Source organism: Orycteropus afer, unplaced genomic scaffold (assembly GCF_000298275.1).
Source record: "Orycteropus afer afer isolate SDZICR_OR568_19922 unplaced genomic scaffold, OryAfe1.0 scaffold00033, whole genome shotgun sequence".
Classification (NCBI taxonomy): Eukaryota; Metazoa; Chordata; class Mammalia; order Tubulidentata; family Orycteropodidae; genus Orycteropus; species Orycteropus afer.
The window spans coordinates 2,034,704-2,053,343 of NW_006921620.1; the positions used below are offsets into that span (position 1 = coordinate 2,034,704).

The 18,640-nt window shown below is 40.5% G+C and overlaps 1 protein-coding gene across 1 annotated transcript in view; it reads right to left on the reverse strand.

Moving 5' to 3' along the window:
* The window catches only part of TGFBR3 (transforming growth factor beta receptor 3), a 190,835-nt gene extending 174,583 nt beyond the window's left edge, over positions 1-16,252 (reverse strand). Inside the window, exons 1-2 of the mRNA XM_042780300.1 lie at positions 16,215-16,252; positions 7,224-7,318 (exon numbers count right to left, since the gene is read on the reverse strand). Coding sequence (XP_042636234.1) covers positions 7,224-7,318; positions 16,215-16,252 — 133 coding nt within the window. The remainder of the gene's footprint in view (positions 1-7,223; positions 7,319-16,214) is intronic.
* Positions 16,253-18,640: the final 2,388 nt, after the last annotated feature.

Consider the following 18,640-nt stretch of genomic DNA (forward strand, 5'->3'; position numbering starts at 1 on the left):
ATTAATGGAGGGGGTGGATGGATAGATATTTGAGAAAGTAACAATTACAAAATGTTAATTATAGAACTTACATATTCACTGTATAATACTTTCAACATCTCTGTATGTTGAAATTTTTCAAAAATAAAATGTTTGGAGGGGAAGGAATGCTTATAGAAAAACAGGGCCAGAAATGCTTTAAGAAACTCTCCTCCCAAAATACACACACTTACACTGCTAACTAGTAGACACCTTTTGCACCAAGGGACATTGTGAAGAAATTACATGTAACCTCAAAAAAAGTACATTCCTTTGACCCAGATATTTTCCTCTAGAAATCTACCTTAGTAACTTAGTAACTGGAAAACTGTGCAAAGAATAAAGAATGTAATAGTGAAAAAAGATGAAAACTAAAATAAATGTTCATCAATAAAGAATTGGTTATGTACATTTTGGTGTATAGATGTAATGATGCATTATATACATGATTAAAAATGATATAATTTTTCTTTCTGACAAAAAGTAATCCATTTTGTTGTTTTAAAAAAAAACGATGTTACTGTTGTAAAAAAGTGGGTTATACCCCAGAATTATTTCAAATCTATGTATAAGTACATTGCGTATAGATGAATATCTATATAGGGACATCTGTAAAGATTAACTAAACTCTAAAAGACTAATAAAATGTTAAATGGTATTATGTCCAGGTAAATTCATCATGACTTTCACTTCTTTTCCATGCCCTTCTGTAGTTTCCACATTTTCTTTTTTAAGTAAAGACTACGTATTACTTTTACACCCAGAAAAAGAAGATAATCTTAATTTTGAAAAAAGGTGGCGAGGAGAATTCCACATAGAAATGACCAGCCTAAAGGCTATGGTTTAAACAAAAACTATAGCCACTCCTCGGAAGGAAGGTTGGGCAATCCTACTTCCGTAGTGATACTGCCTCGGAAACCCAAGGAGGGGTTGCTATGAGTCGGGGCCGACTTGACGGCAAACAACAACAACAATAGTCTCCTTTATTTGTGGGGGGCATGTTCCAAGACCGCCATGGATGCCTGAAATCATGGATAGTACCAAACCCTACACATACTATGTTTTTCCCTATAAATACATATGGCAGGTTCCCAGGGTTCCCCAAGTGGGCAGTGTTAACAGGCACAGCCGCTCATCCAACTGTTTCCTAGGCTTGTGCCTAGCAGAGAAGAAGGAAGCCAGCTCTGAGACAGAGTGGGACTATGTGAAATTTCATCATGCTATTCGAAACAGTATTCAATTTAAACATTTCCAACCATGGTTGAGCACAGGTAACTGAAACCACGGATAAGAGAGGACTACTGTACATGTGATATACAGGAGGCATCTCCTAAGACAACAGGGGTAGTGTGGAATTGTGCAGGGGAGTTGGCTGGGAAAAAAAAAAAAAAAAAAAGACACCTTCACCAATCAACATAGGAAACTATGTGACTTAATAAAGTTTTCATTCAAATATCTTTGAGATCCATGAACTGCCTCCATGAGACCAGAAGAACTGGATGGTGCCCAGCCACCATTACTGAACATTTTCATCAAAGATTCTATAGAAGAATCCTGATCAAAAGGGGGGAAATGCAGAACAGAATTTCAAAGTCTCACGGACTTTAGAGCTTCTGGAGCCATGGAGAGGGATGAGCCCCTCAAACTGCTTCCTGAGATACTCTAAACCTTAAACCTGAAATATCCCGTGAAGTCTTCTTAAACCAAACACTAGTTTAGCCTAACTAGCAAAAAAGGTCTGCCTTGAATATTATGCTTGGATCAAATTGGCAACAGCAAATGAAAAGGTTAGCTAAGAACCTTAAGGGGTGGTGAGTTTATGTTAATGAGGGAGGAACAACTCAGAAAAGGAAGATAAGAATGGCTGCATAACTCAAAGAATGTAGTCAATGTCACTAAATTGTACATGCATAAACTATTGAACTGGTGTATTTTTGCTGTGTATATTCTCACTAACAACAAAATGAAATGAATATATATATACATACATATACTTAAGAGACTATTTTCCTGTTCTATCCCTATCTTCCAAGTAAAAATGTTGCATGCCCTCCGTACCCCCTTGTAGAATGCTATCCTCTCTCCACAGAGTTTCTCAAACTTTTCCAAAGGTTCAATGACCATTTGCAGCAACTCCCAAATTTCAGGTCCAGCTCAGATTTCTTTGTCTAATCTCCAAGCCAAATTATTCAACAGCTTCTTCAGCATCTCCATTTGCTTGTCTCATAAACACTCAATCTCAGCATGCAGAATTCAAGATCTTTACCCCCTCTAACCTGCAGTTCCTCCTTCATTCCCTCCCTCAGTAAATGGCAGCATCTACCAAGTAGTAAAACAAGGGGTCTCCCTAACATCATCCTCTTTCCCCTCATCCAATAGTTCTCTCTATAGCCCCTCAACTCTGTCTTCTCTCCACCTCCACTGCCATCACCATCTCTCTTGTCCCAAAGAACCTCTTAACTCTTATCCCTACCAAAATGTCCTCTACAGACATTACAAAAACTTAATTTTTAAAATTAATCTTTTATAAATAAAAATCTGATTATGCCTTACTGATCTTCTCGATGTTCTTTGGATGAAGCCCAAAAACCTCAATATGACTTATAATGCCTTTAAGATCTGGGCCTGCTTCCTAGACTGGCTTCATCTCTCATCACTCTGGTATTTGCTCACTGTCTTTCAGCCATTCTAGCTAAGGCATGTCTTTCTTCTTAGTCTGTCTTAGTCTAGAAGCTTCACTGAAATCTGTCCTCCATGGGTGACCCTGTTGGTATTTGAAATTCTGGTGGCACAGCTTCCAGTATCACATCAACACATGAGCCACCCCAATATGACAAACTGACAGACAAGGGGTGGATAATTTGAGAAGCTGTACCACAAGAACAAATAATCTGAAAAGCTGGAATATACAATAAAGAACTCAGCATCAAGTTTGGAGAAAAATTCATTAATAACCTGAGAGACACAGATGACACAACCTTGCCTGCTGAAAATGAAGAAGCATTTACTGATGAAGATCAAAGACTACAGCCTTCAGGATGGATTACACCTCAATATAAAGAAAACTGTAATCCTCACAACTAGACCTATAAGCAACATCACGATAAATGGAGAAAAGACTCAAGTTGTCAAGGATTTCATTTTACTTGGATCCACAATCAAAACTCATGGAAGCAGCAGTCAAGAAATCAAATGATGTATTGCACTGGGCAAATCCACTGCAAAAGACTTCTTTAAAGTATTAGAGAGCAAAGATGTCACTTTGAAGACTAAGGTACACCTGACCCAAGACATGGTATTTTCAATAGCTTCATATGCATGTGAAAACTGAAGCACGTATTAGGAAGACTGAAGTAGAATTGATGCATTTGAATTGTGGTGCTGAAGATTATGGAAATATCATGGACTGCCAGAAGAAAAAACAAATCTGTCTTGGAAGAAGTGCAGCCAGAATGCTCCTTAGAAGCAAGAATGGCCACACTTCGTCTTGTGTACCTGGGTCGTGTTATCAGAAGGCACCAGGATATCATGCTTGGTAGAGTAGAGGGTCAGTGAAAAAGGGGAAGACCCTCAACAAGATGGAACGACACAGTGGCTGCAATGCCATGCTCAAGCACAGCAATGAGTTTGAGGATGGCACAGGACTGGGCAGTGTTTCATTCTGTTGAACATAAGGTTGCTATTTACAGGAACCATGCTGACAGCACCTAACAATAACACATGAGACACAGACCAACTAGTTATCTCCCAATATCAATTGTCCCTCTTCTTTCTTTAAATGTTAGCCAGGCACATGGTCATCCAGAATGAAGGTTACATTTTCCAACCCCACCATTAGCTAGATACAGCCATGTGACCAAATTCTAGCCAATGGATATAACTGGAGGTGATAAACACAACTTTTAGGAAGTTTCCTTTTGAAGGGAGGGACACTTCCTTCTGCTCTTGCCTGCTGCTCCTCCTGCTGGCTTGAATACAGATATGATAGTAGAATGAGAGCAGGAATCCTAGACCATAAGATGCTGAGAAGGGCCAAGCATTAAATTATCTGAGTTCCTGAAGAACATGAAGCCACTAGGTGAACTCTGGATTGCTTCTCTTTTTTTATGTGCAGCACACATAAACATTCTTCATATGTAACCCAATGTTATTTTGGATTTTCTGACACTCATAGCTTAATCTACCCTAATTAATATATTAATCTTTTTTTAGTTCATCAAAAGTGCTGATCTTCTTCTCAACGGGGCCTCCACATACACGGTTTCCTCTAGGAACACTTTACTCACTATTCTTGTTCCTCTCCCCTTGCCCTGGTATGACAAACTCATACTCATTCTTCAGATTCTCAAGGAAGCTTCCCATACCTCTCTTATTACATTGTTGTTATCATTGTTAGCTGCCACCCAGTTGGCCCTCGACTCATGGTGACCCCATGCAAAGCAACACTGGACTACTGTGACCCACAGGGTTTTCATTGGCTGATTTTTTGGAAGTGGGCCACCAGACCTTTCTAGTCTGCCTTAGTCTAGAAGTTCCACTGTGGTAGTTAAGGTTGTGTGTCAACTTGGCTGGGCGGTGGTTTTAAGTAGTTTGACAGCTATATGTAGTTATTCCCCAAGATGAGACTGTAATCACCTCCAGTTCTGATTCACTGCAATCCCATATGCTACAGAGCAGAACTGTACTCCACAGGGTTTTCTTGGCTATAATCTTATGGAAGTACATCACCAGGCCTTTCTTCTGTAGCATCACTGGGTGGGTTCAAACTGTCCAACCTTTTGGTTAGTAGCTAAGAGCACTGTTTATGCCACCCAGTCGGCACTCAAATATTAATGAAAGAAAGGGGATAGGAAGAAAAAAAGGAAAGAACCATGAGTGATCCATGTTCAAAGGATTCCATGCCAATAGGAGACTGTCCATCCTAGAGTTCCTACTTTCATTCTTTGTACCTAATACCAGAAACTTCAATCTTATACTAAAAAAAAAAAGAAAATCGATCACGAGATGAAGGAGGTGGCATTTTGGGTTGCCACGAATCAAAACCCTGTTGGGGCTTCCCCCACCTTCAATTACCACAAAAGACAGGAAATACAAGCCTGTTTTTCTCCTCTCTTCCCAAACACCCTTTTGGCAAAGACCTTCTCCCCAGGTGACACAACAATCTCCTACCTCCCTCATCAACACATACCCCCAACCTCATCCTGCCACCTTCTGACTCAGGCCCAAGCCTTCCTGTCCCTCACCCCCAGCCAAAGCCTGGCTACACAAACCCACTTCCCTCCTTCCCCTTCAGCCTCACAGAGGCTCCATAATCTGCCCACACAATGTCAGGCACATCTCCATTCAGAAAAGCTTCCACCTGGATACAGTGTGATCCATCCCACAGACTCTACCATACAAGCCTGAGGTAACAAGGTAGCTATGACTCTCACTTGACAATCACAGAGCCCAAGCGGAGCACTTCACACCCACAAAGGCTGGGAAACCAGGAATGTATGCTCTGAAACCCTGTCTGACTCACCTGCTAACTTTTGTGGTAACCTGTGAGCTATGAAGCTGCAAGTTTAGCCCTTCATTGACAGCTTCATAAGGCTGGGAGGTTCTCTTGTGGCTACCATTAGAAACCAACAGTCCTTCCCTTTACCACATGCCATCTCTTTCTGCAGTCAAGAAGCAAGTGAGCAACATGTGTAGTCATCATCCTAATCAGCACAGAACTAAAAGGATCTCCTGGGAGCTCTGGTGGTATAGGGCCTAAGTCATTTGATGCTAACCAGAAAGCTGGCAGTTCAAACCCACCAGCCACTCCTCAGAAGGAAAACTGGGCAATTAATTTCTGTAGAGATACCACCTTGGAAAACCAAGGTGGGGTCACTATGGGTTGGGATCGACTCGACAGCAATGAGTATGAGGATTCCAGGGGCACAGATGATAAATAAGAAAAGAAACATAGGTTGAAAGCACCAATATTCATAAACATGTATACCTTTTAACTTTGCACCAAACTTTATAATTAAAAGGCATTTTCACAGAGACTTCATCTGAAGTATCAAAAGAACTCTATAAAGTGGGCAGAAGAGATATTATTATTTCCAGTATAGTAATGGGAAACTAGACTAAAAGCAGGTTAAGCAAATTGTTCTAAGCCCCAGCTCTAAGTAGCTATCTCCAGTAAAGTGCTTTCTGGCAGCACAATTGTACATGGAGTCACCTCCAGAGATACATCACTACTGCTCCCATTCTGACCATTTCTGTTTATTCCCGGCATCTAATACATGCCTGTCCAGGATTCCTTGAGAGATAATATTCCCAAAGAAAACTGAGCTTCCCGTGGCCTCAAAGTCTGAACTGAGTTTATCTTTCTCCGCTGGCTACTCAAGAAATCTGATCTCAAAATCTTATTGGGTGTTTTGTTTTATTTTGTTTAACTGCCCTCCTCTCTCCTGACCTAAAGTCAGGCTCTGTTCTTCCTGTTTGGTCCACCCTTCTTGGCAACCAGGACAAAAACATGGCCCCTATTCACCTTTCAGACGCTACGTCTATTGACTAAAAACATTTACTGACCTAGAAGACAGCACAGATTCAAATAAACTCTGTGGTGGGAAACTCACCGGGTGGCCTAGACCAAGCCACAAGCCCAGCCTCCTTCATAAAGCTCCACTATTCAGGCTGTTCAGCAGCTGGGCCACCTGAGGCAGCACAGTGAAGCACACGGTGGTACTCTAGGCTTCCACACAGTGATAGGTTGGGGCTTAACTCTTCATGTATATGGTTATCATTCTCTGCACCTTCTCTGGACCCCACAGTTGTATTGTTTCTAATCGTCATAACACCACTGTGGAAATGGTGCTAACACCCCTATTTTAGAGTAGTGGAAACTGGGGCTCACAGAGGCTAAATAACTTGCCAAAAGTCACCCACTACCAGGAAGTAGCAGGTTGGGATTTGATCCCGAGTCTCGCAGGTTCCAAGTATTGGCTTTTCCCCTCATCCCATGACAAGATACTTGCCTGCTTCAGTCCTGCTCCTTCCTGAACAGATTTATAGGGCAAACATTAAGTCACATAGGGTGGGGAGGTACAGATAGATACATACATACATATATAGACAGACCTGCTTGATTCACACTTATAACCTTTTGGTTAACTTAAAAGACTTCATAAACTTAAGAGAAAGTACAAACTTACTTCCAATTTACCAATTACCTTCTTCATCTGTTTCATTATACTTGCTTATCTGGATGCAAGGGAAACGTCCCTGAGATCTGGCTATAACATCAATGTCTAAATTCCCAGTTCCACTTGAAGAAGAAAATGCAAATGGACTCACCCTTTCATTATGTTCTTTGCTGCTACACAGCATTCCAATCTCAGTTATAGAACCCCCACATCCACACTAGCTGCAGGCCAGTATCAAGACTTGCCAGAATGCAGACAAGGCATTTGGGAACAGATGCATATGCTGCACACACTTTAAATTTAATCTGTCCCAAAAGCAATTATGAATATCACACCTCATGCAACAGGAAGCAAAATATTTGGGGGCAGGGTATTGTTTGTGGAAGGTATAATAAGTAATTTTCACATTTAATAAATGTAATCCTTAAGCACTCTAAATACCAATGCATACCAAGTTGACACAAACATCTGGGACCTATTTCACATAATTTCCAGTGCACTGATTCCCCCTATCATCCAGGGTACTAATGAGGAGCGTGTGTTCAGCTGTAATAAAAGTGGTAAAGATGCAGAGGGAATCATGGGGTAACATTATAGCATGGGACCAAGACATCACAGTGGGGGGATTTTACTCCAACAACGCTATTGGCTAGTAAGGTTTCTGTTATTATCCCACAGGGAATTCTGCAATGCTGTCAGCTGCAAAGAGGGACAAACTCCCACACACCATAGGACTAGGCACTGCAGGATCTATTTTGCCCTTGAGCTGAAAATCCCATCTACCACCATGAGATGCAAGAATCGGTAAGAAAGGGCACCCAAGGTGGTATCTCAGCTAATAGCACTGGCTGGCTCTAACTGAGCTTTATGAAAGGGGATGTTACAATCACCATGATATGATGCAAAACCAAAGCTCCAAGAAAAAAGCACCTGAAAAGCTGTGAGCTCTCAAGCGCCTGGTGTGCACACACCATATGCTCTTGTTTGTATCGCCTCAAATTACAATTTGTTGGGTCAAAGCCCTTTGGGGATGGAGTTACAGAATGTACATTCAACTCCAGATGGGCCCTTCTAACCCAACCCAACCTGGGATTTTCAACCACAGTTCTTGGCAAAAGAGTCCTAAACCCTATAATAGGGATTTATCCGAAAGGAACAGCCAGATTTTTCATTAGCACGACTCCTTATCATAGTTTCTTTCAGCCTCCAAGTGCATATCTAAGTCCAAACGTTCTTCTTGACAAACCAACCCTCTTCAAAGAAGAACTTGTTGGGCCAAAAGCCAGTACCTATTTGTGTTTATGTTGAAATCATGATGCAACCATGTTAAAGGATTTCTTGTGTTCCAATTGTGTTTTTTAAATGTTCAAAAGGACATAATGGGCAGAGCTTCTTTAAGAGTCTAAATTCTCAGTGTTGGAAAGTGTCGAACACTTGCTCTAGGCAAGATACCACCATGCAACCTAGAGGTATCCACAGAGGGGATTTATGCAGCTCTGGGAAGAAGTGTTGGTGTTTTCTTTGGTTTGTATTTTTTATGACCTGAAGAGAAAAGGCAGCAGAAATCAGCAGGTCCCAGAAATCACCACTGGGCATAAAGAGAAAAAAGTTCTTATACCAGAGAAGCACAGATGGACAGAAAGAGTCTATATATAATAATTTAACTCTAGATCTACTAGTAACTAGTTATTTGGCCTTGTTTCTAGGCTTCCCATAATCAATCAATCTCTCTTTCTCTCTCTCTTTCTCACTCTTGACTTGCGTATCAAATGGGACACTACAAATGAAAGTGCTTTACAAATTTAAGGTAATACTAAAGACATAAAAGTCCCCTGGTGGAAGGAGAAGTAAGGGAATGAAAACATTTTCTCCAACTGAAAAATGTTTTCTTTATGGGCTTTTGGAATGATTAATAAACTATGTAAGATAAGAGGTTCTTATACTACTTACTACTCCCTAGCCACTACTCCCTCAAAATTATTTCTGAGAATTGCAATGTGAAGATTTAAAAACTAAAACTGTGTACATTAGAGTAAAAGTTCCTGTTCCCTAAGCACAGCCTGGAAGTACAACTCCCAAAGGCGAGAGCTGTCCACGTTTCTGCCTCCAGGGAATCAGTCAATCTAGAGAGTAATTTGGCATCAACTTGGCCAACTTTCTTCTGTTTATATTAAATCTGTAAGATGGGGTGCCTGTTCCTGTTCTTCTGAAAAGAACTAAAGGAAGCTGAAACGAAGTGGACACTGGTTACGGTATTCATTACGGGGAGATTAGAATTTGTATGATGTCATGGCTTGAATGGTTCGACACAGAGACTAAGAACAAATCTGAAGTTTTGGAGGACAGAAGAAAAAAGAATATTTTGCCTAGCCCTGTGAGTCTGAGAGACAACAAAATAACTGAAAGAAAAGGAAATTCTTTATCAAAAGGAAGATGTTTACTTGATCTAGATTCAAAGTATTAAACTGAATTTAGCTACATATTCAATTAAAATTATAACCTAACTCCTACTAACACAACATTCTGTGGTAAAATTACCTTCCATGCCTTCACACGGAGGTAGTATGACTTGCAAGTTTAGAAAACTGCTCTTGGTTAACTCTGAGAGGTGACGGTACCACAACTTCTCATTCTCCCAGACCTGGAATTATCCTAAGATAGTCACTAAACTATATCCTTCTCTTTTTGACAGCTAGCAAATGGTGCCTGAAGAAAGAAAAAAAGATGGGAGAAAGAGAGAAAAAAACATAAGCAGATGTTTAGAGGTATAACACACGCTGCACTGAACCTCCTCTGGGCCTAGCAAGCCTCCTGTTAGGGCTGGTACACAGGGTTCAGGAGAGAGTCAATGGGCAATGGTCAGGAGAGGATGGAAGGGGGAAACCACAATGGCTGAGGAGCTAAATCATAGCCTGTACTACTGGTCCTGGTTAAAGATAGTAGAGAAAAGATTAAAAAAGGAAAATCTACAAATTTGGTTTGTCTGTGCAAAAATATTACTAATTACAGCCATGTGAATAAACTGGGACATAAATTGAAATAAGTTTACTTTAAGGATTTTACATATAATGAAGGCACTCAACAGTTACCTGTTAAAGGAATGAAGGAAATGTTTAGCTGAAAGCCAAATTACCAAGCATCAATGTATATCCTTCCTCTTGAAGCTAGCTAACTCGCTGCTCAGGGGCTCCTATCCTCTTAGGAGGGAAAATAGGAGCTGATGGTTTGTGGAAAAATCTGTAAACACCTGGTCACTTGTGTTCTCTTGCTCCTTTCAGAGAAGCTAAAATGTTCTGGAGAATCTACAAAACTGGTATTTCCAGAGTGGATAGCGGTTATACGAAAATCAAGCAGCGCCATCAACAGACCTATTCAGCATAGACTAGGAGACTTTGGGCCTTAAGAGAGACCAAAGAATTGTACTCAGCAAAGTTCCCCAGGCCCAAAATCACATTTTTGCATGTGATTAAATTCAGAGACCCTTTAAGCCTGTTATACCAATTATACTTTTCCATCACAGCAAGTATCAGCCATTAATTATAAATCTATTGTTTCATTTATTTGGCCATGGGTTTGTGTCTCCTCTACTTAGCTGGAAACTCCTGGAAGGCAAGGACCGTGTTTCTTTTGCTTAACCTGTACCCCAATGTTTGGCACCATATCTGGCATGTGGTGGGCATTCACAAATACCTGTTGAGTGATGAATTCATTAGTCAAACAATCAAAACCCAAGTTAGTAATTTTCTATGCCCATGGAACTAGTGTCCTAGGCTTATACTGCAGTCCTGCCATTTTGTAGCTTTGTGACCTGGGGGCACCTACTCTCATTGTTTCCATTTCTTCAGCTGTACAACAGGGGACAATAATAGTACAATCAGCTCTATGGAATTGTTTTTAGGACTAACTCATTTTTATTATTATATTAACTATGATTATTATGACCATCTCTCCAACTATGGAATATGTTCTGGAAAAATGCTCTTTAACTTCTATTAATCTCTTTTTGCATTAATGGTTACCAGCTGCCGTAGAGTCAATTCCACTCACGTGTGAGAGCAGAACTGCACTCACTTGGGTTTTCCTGGTTGTGATCTTTCAGAAGCAGACCACCAGGCCTTCTGAGGCACATCTGGGTGCGTTCGAATCACTAATCTCGACTCATAGTGACCCCTCCTTGGGTTTCCCAGGCGGTATCACCACGGAAGTAGATTGCCCAACCTTCCTTCCAAGGAGTGGCTGGTAGGTTTGAACTTAGCAGTCAAATGTCTTAGGTACTACGCCACCAGAGTAGTTGAGCAATTACTCGTTTGTGCCACCATGGCTGCCTCCTTTACATTAGAAATCACAGAGTATTAGACCCAAAAGGAACCTAGAATACTTTCACTGTCACCCAGAAAGGTTAAGAGACCTACCTCTACAATGCTACAAACTAACTGGTAAAAAGCCTTCTCTTCCAAATGTTTCCTAGTTTTCAGACAAGCTCTGCCATAGCTTCTGGTCCTAGTGATGAAAAATTAATGTACTAATACAGGTCTGACTAAGATCCCCAGTTTTAGTGGGCTCTACCCCTAGAAAGAGGAGTGCTGGCAGCACAGTGGTTAACAGCTCCACTGCTAATTGAAAGGTCGGCAGTTTGAACCAACCAGCCACTCTGCAGGAGAAAGATGTGGCAGTCTGCTTCCCTAAAGATTTACAGCCTTGGAAACCCTATGGGGCAATCCTACCCTATTATATAGGGTCACTATGACTTGGAATCAACTCTTTGGCACTGGGTTTTTGGTTCACTCCTAGAATATTCCTGATCCAACCCTAACGCCATGCCTTAGATATTATTTTATCTTACTCTATATTATGAGCATGGGCATCCCTGAGTGGTGTAAATGGTTCATCATTTCGACTGCTAACCAAAAGGTTGGTGATTTGAACTCACCCAGTGGTGCCTCAGAAGACAGAGCTAGTGATCTCCTTCTGAAAGTCATGCATGGCCTTGAAAATCCTAGGGAGCAGTTCTACTCAGCACACATATGGGGCTGTCATGTGTTGGAACTGATTCAATGGCAACTAACAACAAAACAATCACTTATATACTCAACTACTTCTAGAAAGAATATTGAGGGGCTTCTAATAAAAATTAAGCAAAAACCAAGTCCACCAAACCCATTTCAGTGACCAATGAAGTAGAGTGCTATGACAAAAAGGAAATCTTATTAAACACCCTACACACTCACAGCCCTCGAGTCAATTCTGACTCACAGCAACGCCCATCAGGTTTCCAAGGCTGTAAATACTTATGGAAGCAGATTACTTCATCCCGTGGAGTGTCTGGTAGGTTCGAACTTCCTATCTTTTCGTTAGCAGCCCAATGCCTTCACCACAGGACCACCAGAACTCCTTTATTAAAAACCCTAGTCAAGGGACACTACTGCATTTGAGCAACAAACCTAGCTCTGAGCTTCCTAGCTGCCAAGATAAAAGAGAAAATAAGATGCTTACATGTTGTTGTTGCTATGTGCCATCGAGTCAGACCCAACTCATAGCGACCCCTCCTTGGGTTTCCGAGGCAGTATCACTACAGAAGTAGATTGCCCAACCTTCCTCCAAGGAGTGGCTCATAGTTCTCATAAAAATGAAATATATCAACCTTTTGGACAAAAAAAAAATCTTTCTGGGTCTGAATTTAAGAGCTCTATAATAATCTAAGTACTAGTGATTCAAGAGCCATTTTAAAGAAAGCACTGGCACTTAACTATTCCTATGTGGCCTTATGAAAAAGAGAGGCTGCTGTCTGTGAGGTATTCATGCAGGATCCTAAGCAATTCTCTTCAGTATGCACAAAAACTCCTTTTGTAGAATCACAAGTATCTTCTACCATTTTTTTACACCAATAATTTGCATTTGTTGTTGTTGTTGTTAAGTGCCGTCGAATCGTTTCCGACTCATAGCGACCCCATGCACAGCAGAACGAAACACTGCCTGATCCCGCGCCAGCCCCACAATCCCTACTATACTTGAGCCCATCATCGCAGCCACCGTGTCAATCCATCTCATTGAAGGCCTCCCCCTCTTTCGTCAACCCTCCACCCTACCAAGCATGACATCCTTCTCCAGGGAATGGTCCCTTCTGACAACATGACCAAAACAGGTGAGACGAAGTCTGACCATTCTTGCTTCCAAGGAGCATTCTGGCTGCACTTCCTCCAGGACAGATCTGTTAGTTCTTTTAGCAGTCCATGGTATTCTTTGCCAGCACCACAACTCAAAAGCATCAACTCTTCTTCGGTCTTCCTTATTCATTGTCCAGCTCTCACATGCATACGAGGTGATTGGAAATATCATGGCTTGTATCAAGCGCACCTTAGTCCTCAAGGAGATGTCCTTGCTCCTCAGCACTTGATACAGTTCTTTCACAGTTGACTTTCCCAATGCTACACGTCGTCTAATGTCCTGTCAGCCCCAGGGTTACAGGTGAGGAGAGACAATTCAGGGATGCCCAAAGTAGCAGGCAAGAAGAGCAGGAGAAAGGGGATTAAAAGCCAGGAAGCCAGAAAGAGGTACAGTCAGCCACAGGGACCCAGGTGGGGGTGATACGAGAGGTCTCCAACAGCAAGACAAACTTGTCTGTCGGTTTGTCCTACTGTGGTGACATGTAGACGTGAGTTTTGAGGCTGAGCCTCTGGTGTTTAAAACCCAGAGAGATGCACCTGGTGCACAGGTAACAGCCCAGCTTATAGACTGAGACAGACTAGGAAGAAGGAAGAGGCCGTCCACTTCTCAAAGAATTGGCCAGGGAAAACCTTATGAATAGCAAAGAAACACTGTTTGGTACATTACCGCGCACCTTTAGGAATAGTCCGTTTAGGCTAAAAGGCTCTCAAAACAGGACTGGGAAAGAGCTGCAACATCTGAGTAAACCCAGCCTTACTCACATGGAAAAGAGAAAGCTTTCAAGACCTTCATTTGCTGATGTGGCACCACTCAAACTGAAGAGAAACAGCCGCAGACATCCATTAATCATCGGAACATGGAATGTACAAAGTATGAGTCTAGGAAAATTGGAAGTTGTCAAAAAGGAAATGGAACGCATAAAGATTGATATCCTCGGCATTAGTGAGCTGAAATGGACTAGTTTTGGCCATTTTGAATCAGACAACCATATGATCTACTATGCTGGGAATGACAGTTTGAAAAGGAATGGCGTGGCATTCATCATCACAAAGGATTTTTCAAGATCTGTACTGAAATACAATGCTGTCAGTGATAGGATAATATCCATACGCCTACAAGGAAGACCTGTTAATATGACTGTTATTCAAATTTATGCCCCAACCACCAAAGCCACAGATGAGGAAATTGAAGAATTTTATCAGCTTCTACAGTCTGAAATTGACCAAACATGCAATCAGAATGTGTTAACTATCACTGGTGACTGGAATGCAAAAGTTGGAAACAAAGAAGAATCAGTGGTAGTGATTTGCATTAATGTATGTATAAAGGCAAGGAACAAATTGGCATTAGTTCACTAAAGACATTTGGGGGATTTTGTAATCTCAATGTTTAAAAACATGAAAACATGCAATGAAATAAATCAAAGGATTTGGACTCTGCAGCGCTGGGTCAACAAGCAACTTCTGAAAGAATAAAATGTAAACAGTGTTATCATTTTAATAAAAGGCTAAAAGGTGTGATTCAATCAAATTGTTTTAATCTAAACTTAAATATAAAATTACCATATTGTTGTTTTATAAACTCCTTAAAAAAAAAAAACAAAAAAAGTAGAAAACCAAGATAAATGAGAAACCTGTCCCAAAAAACATCTACTGAGCATGCTCACGACAAAACTTCACACACAGTAGAGTACTGTAAAACACATCTGTATCTGACAAAGCAACCTTTCAAAACAGATATGTCATATGATGTTTCAAAGCTGAACATTTTTTTAAGTTTGTCACATTCAGTCAAAGCAATTTCTGTTTTTCTGAAATCTGTGTGTGTTACTTTAGGGAAAACTTTTCCTCAGTGTTTTTCCACTCTGGATCAACTAACTCCTCTCTTTTCCTCCCAAGTGAACCTTCGGAAACCACTCTGCCAGAGGGAATTCACCTTTTCTCACATGAAGACATAAAAGCTTTAATACTTTCACATGGTCACCTTGAAAATAAAATCATTTGCATGCCAATTCTTAAAACAAAAAGGGCTTTGTTTTGAGATTCGACCAGAAAATATGTACCAAAGGTACACTAATTTAAAGCAATAGTTAATAACTTCTTTCAGATTTCCTATCTTACTTCTTTCTTCCCATCTTAGTTTATCTGGCCCAAAGAATCATCTTACCACCACACAATTGGGTTTAATTGATTCAGTAATGATTGTTGTTGTTGTTATGTGCTGTCTAGTCGGACCTGACTCACAGCGACCCCTCCTTGGGTTTTCCAGGCAGTATCACTGTGGAAGTAGATTGCCCCATCTTCCTTCCGAGGAGGGGCTTGTAGGTGAACCACCAGCCTTCTGGTTAGCAGTCAAGTGCCTTAGGCACTAAGTAAGCTACCAGAGCTCCCTCAGTAATGACTAGGAATGAGATATTCCACATAAGTAAATTTTCCAGTGGGAGCTCTGGTAGAGTAGTGCCTAAGGCATTTGACTGCTACCCAGAAGGCTAGTGGTTCAAACCCACCAAGCACTCCTGGAAAAGAAGGCTGGGCAATCCACTTCCGCAGTGATACTGCTTCAGAAACCCAAGAGGGGTTGCTATGAGTCGGGTCTGACTCCATGGCACATAACAACAACGACAACAACAATTTTCCAGTAACTAAGGTTTTACTCCATCAAGAAAGTAACTTTAGTAATTTTTAAGAGAAATCTACCAAACGATACTGCATACATAACTTCTTCCTGGCCATCTTAAATATTTTGAACATCTTGGAGACCAGTTACTATATATATATATATTTTTTTTTTTCATGAGGATGTAGGGTCATCATTAAGAACACTACTTATAGTTTATTAAAGCTTACTAATCACCAATCATCTGTCAGTTTGTCATACTGTGATTCTTCCATGTTGTCGTGATGCTGGAAACAATATCACCAGTGTTTCAAATACCAGCAGGGTCACCCACGGTGGACAGGTTTCACCAGAGTTTCCAGAATAAAACAGGCTAGGATGGAGGACCTGGTGATCTACTTCTGAAAAAACTGGCCAGTGGAAACTTTATGAACAGGAGTGGAACACTGTCTGAAATAGTGCTGGAAGATGAGCCTTCAGTTTGGAAGGCACTCAAAATATGACTGGGGAAGAGTTGTCTCCTCCAAGTAGAGTCGACTTTAATGATGTGGAGGGAATAAAGGTTTCGGGACCTTCATGACTCAAAATGAGCAGAAACACCTGTAAGAATCCTTAATCATCAGAACATGGGATGTAGGGCGAATGAATCTAAGAAAACTGAATGTCATCAGAAATGAAATGGAATATATACAGACCAACATCCTAGGCATTACTGAGCTGAAATGGACTGATACTGGCTATTCTGAATCAGACAAACAGAGTCTACAGTGCTGTGAACGACAGCTTGAAAAGGAATGGCACTGCACTCATCATCTAAATGAGCATTTCTATCATGAAATGCAACAGTCAGTGATATGATAATATCCATATACCTACCAGGAAGACCAGTTAATAAGATTATTATTTAAATGTACACACCAACCACTAATGCCAAACATGGAGAAATTGAAGATTTTTACCAATTTCTGTGGTCTGAGATCGATCAAATATGCAAGCAAGATGCATTGATAATCACTGGTGATTGGAATACAAAAGTTGGAAACAAAGAAGGATTGGTAGCTAGAAAACATGGCCTTGGTGAAAGAAATTATGCTGGAGATCACATTATAGACTTTTGCAAGACCTATGACTTATTCATTGCAAATACCTTTTTTCAACAACATAAACTGTGACTATACATATGGACCTCCTCAGATGGAATACATAGGAATCAAATCGACTATTATCTGTGGACAGCAACGACGAAGAAGCTCAAAATTATCAGTCAGAAAAAGGCCAGGAACTGACTATGGGACTAAACATCAATTACTCGTATGAAAGTTTAAGTTGAAGCTGAAGAAAATTAAAATAAGTAATTATTAAATTATTATTAAAATAAAACAAGAGACAAAGTACAACCTTGAGTGTATCCTACCTGAATTATAAAGACCATCTCAAGAAAAGATTTAATGCAATGAACACTAATGATCGAAGACCAGGTGAGTTGTGGAATGACATCAAGGACATCAAACATGAAGAAAGCAAAAGGTCATTAAAAAGACAGGGAAGAAAGAAAAGACCAAAATAGATGTCAGAAGAGACTCTGAAACATGCAAATGAATGTAGAGTAGCTAAAGTGAACGGAATAAATGTTGTAGTGAAAGAGCTGAACAGAAGATGTCAAAGGGCTACTCCGGAAGACAAAGTAAAGTATTATAATGAAATGTGCAAAGACCCAGAGTTAGAAAACCAAAAGGGAAGCACACATTCATCATCATTTCTCAGGCTGAAAGAACTGAAGAAAAAACTTCAAGCCTCGAGTTGCGATCTTGAACAATTCTATGGGCAAAATATTGAATAACACTGGAAGCATCCAGAGAGGATGAAAGGAATTCACAGAGTCACTGTACCAAAAAGAATTAGTTGATGCTCAACAATATCAGGAGATAGCATGGGATCAAGAACCGATGGAAAAGAAGGAAGAAATCTAAGCTGCACTGAAGGCATTGGCCAAAAATAAGACTCCAGGAACTGATGGAATACAAATTGAAAAATTTCAACCAACAGATGCAGTGCTGGAGGCAATCACCAAAAAATTTGGAAGCTAGCTACCTAGCCATTTGACTAGAAAAGATCCATATCTGTGCCTATTCCAAAGAAAGACGATCCAACAGACTGCAGAAATTAATAAACAAATCGTTAATATCACACACAAGTAAAATCATCCTGAAGATTTATTCAAAAATGGTTGCAGCAGTACATTGACAGGTAACTGCCAGAAATTCAACCCAGATACAGACAAGGACGTGAAATGAGCATATCATTGCTGAGAACAGATGTATCTTAGCTGAAAGCAGAGAATACCAGAAAGGTGTTTACCTGTGTTTTATTGACTATGCAAAGACTTTCAGCCCTGTGGATCATAACAAATTATGGAAAACACTGCAAAGAATGGGAATTCCAGAATACTTTAAATGTGCTCATGCCAAACCTGGCCATAGACCAAGAGGCAGTCATTTAAACAGAGCAAGGGGATTCTGCCTGGTTTAAAATCAGGAACAGTGTGTGTCAAAGTTGCATCTTTTTACCACATTTATTCAATCTGTATGTTCAGCAAATATACCAAGAAGATAAAGTACATAAGAAGAACGTGGCATCAAGATTGGAGGAAGACTCATTAACAA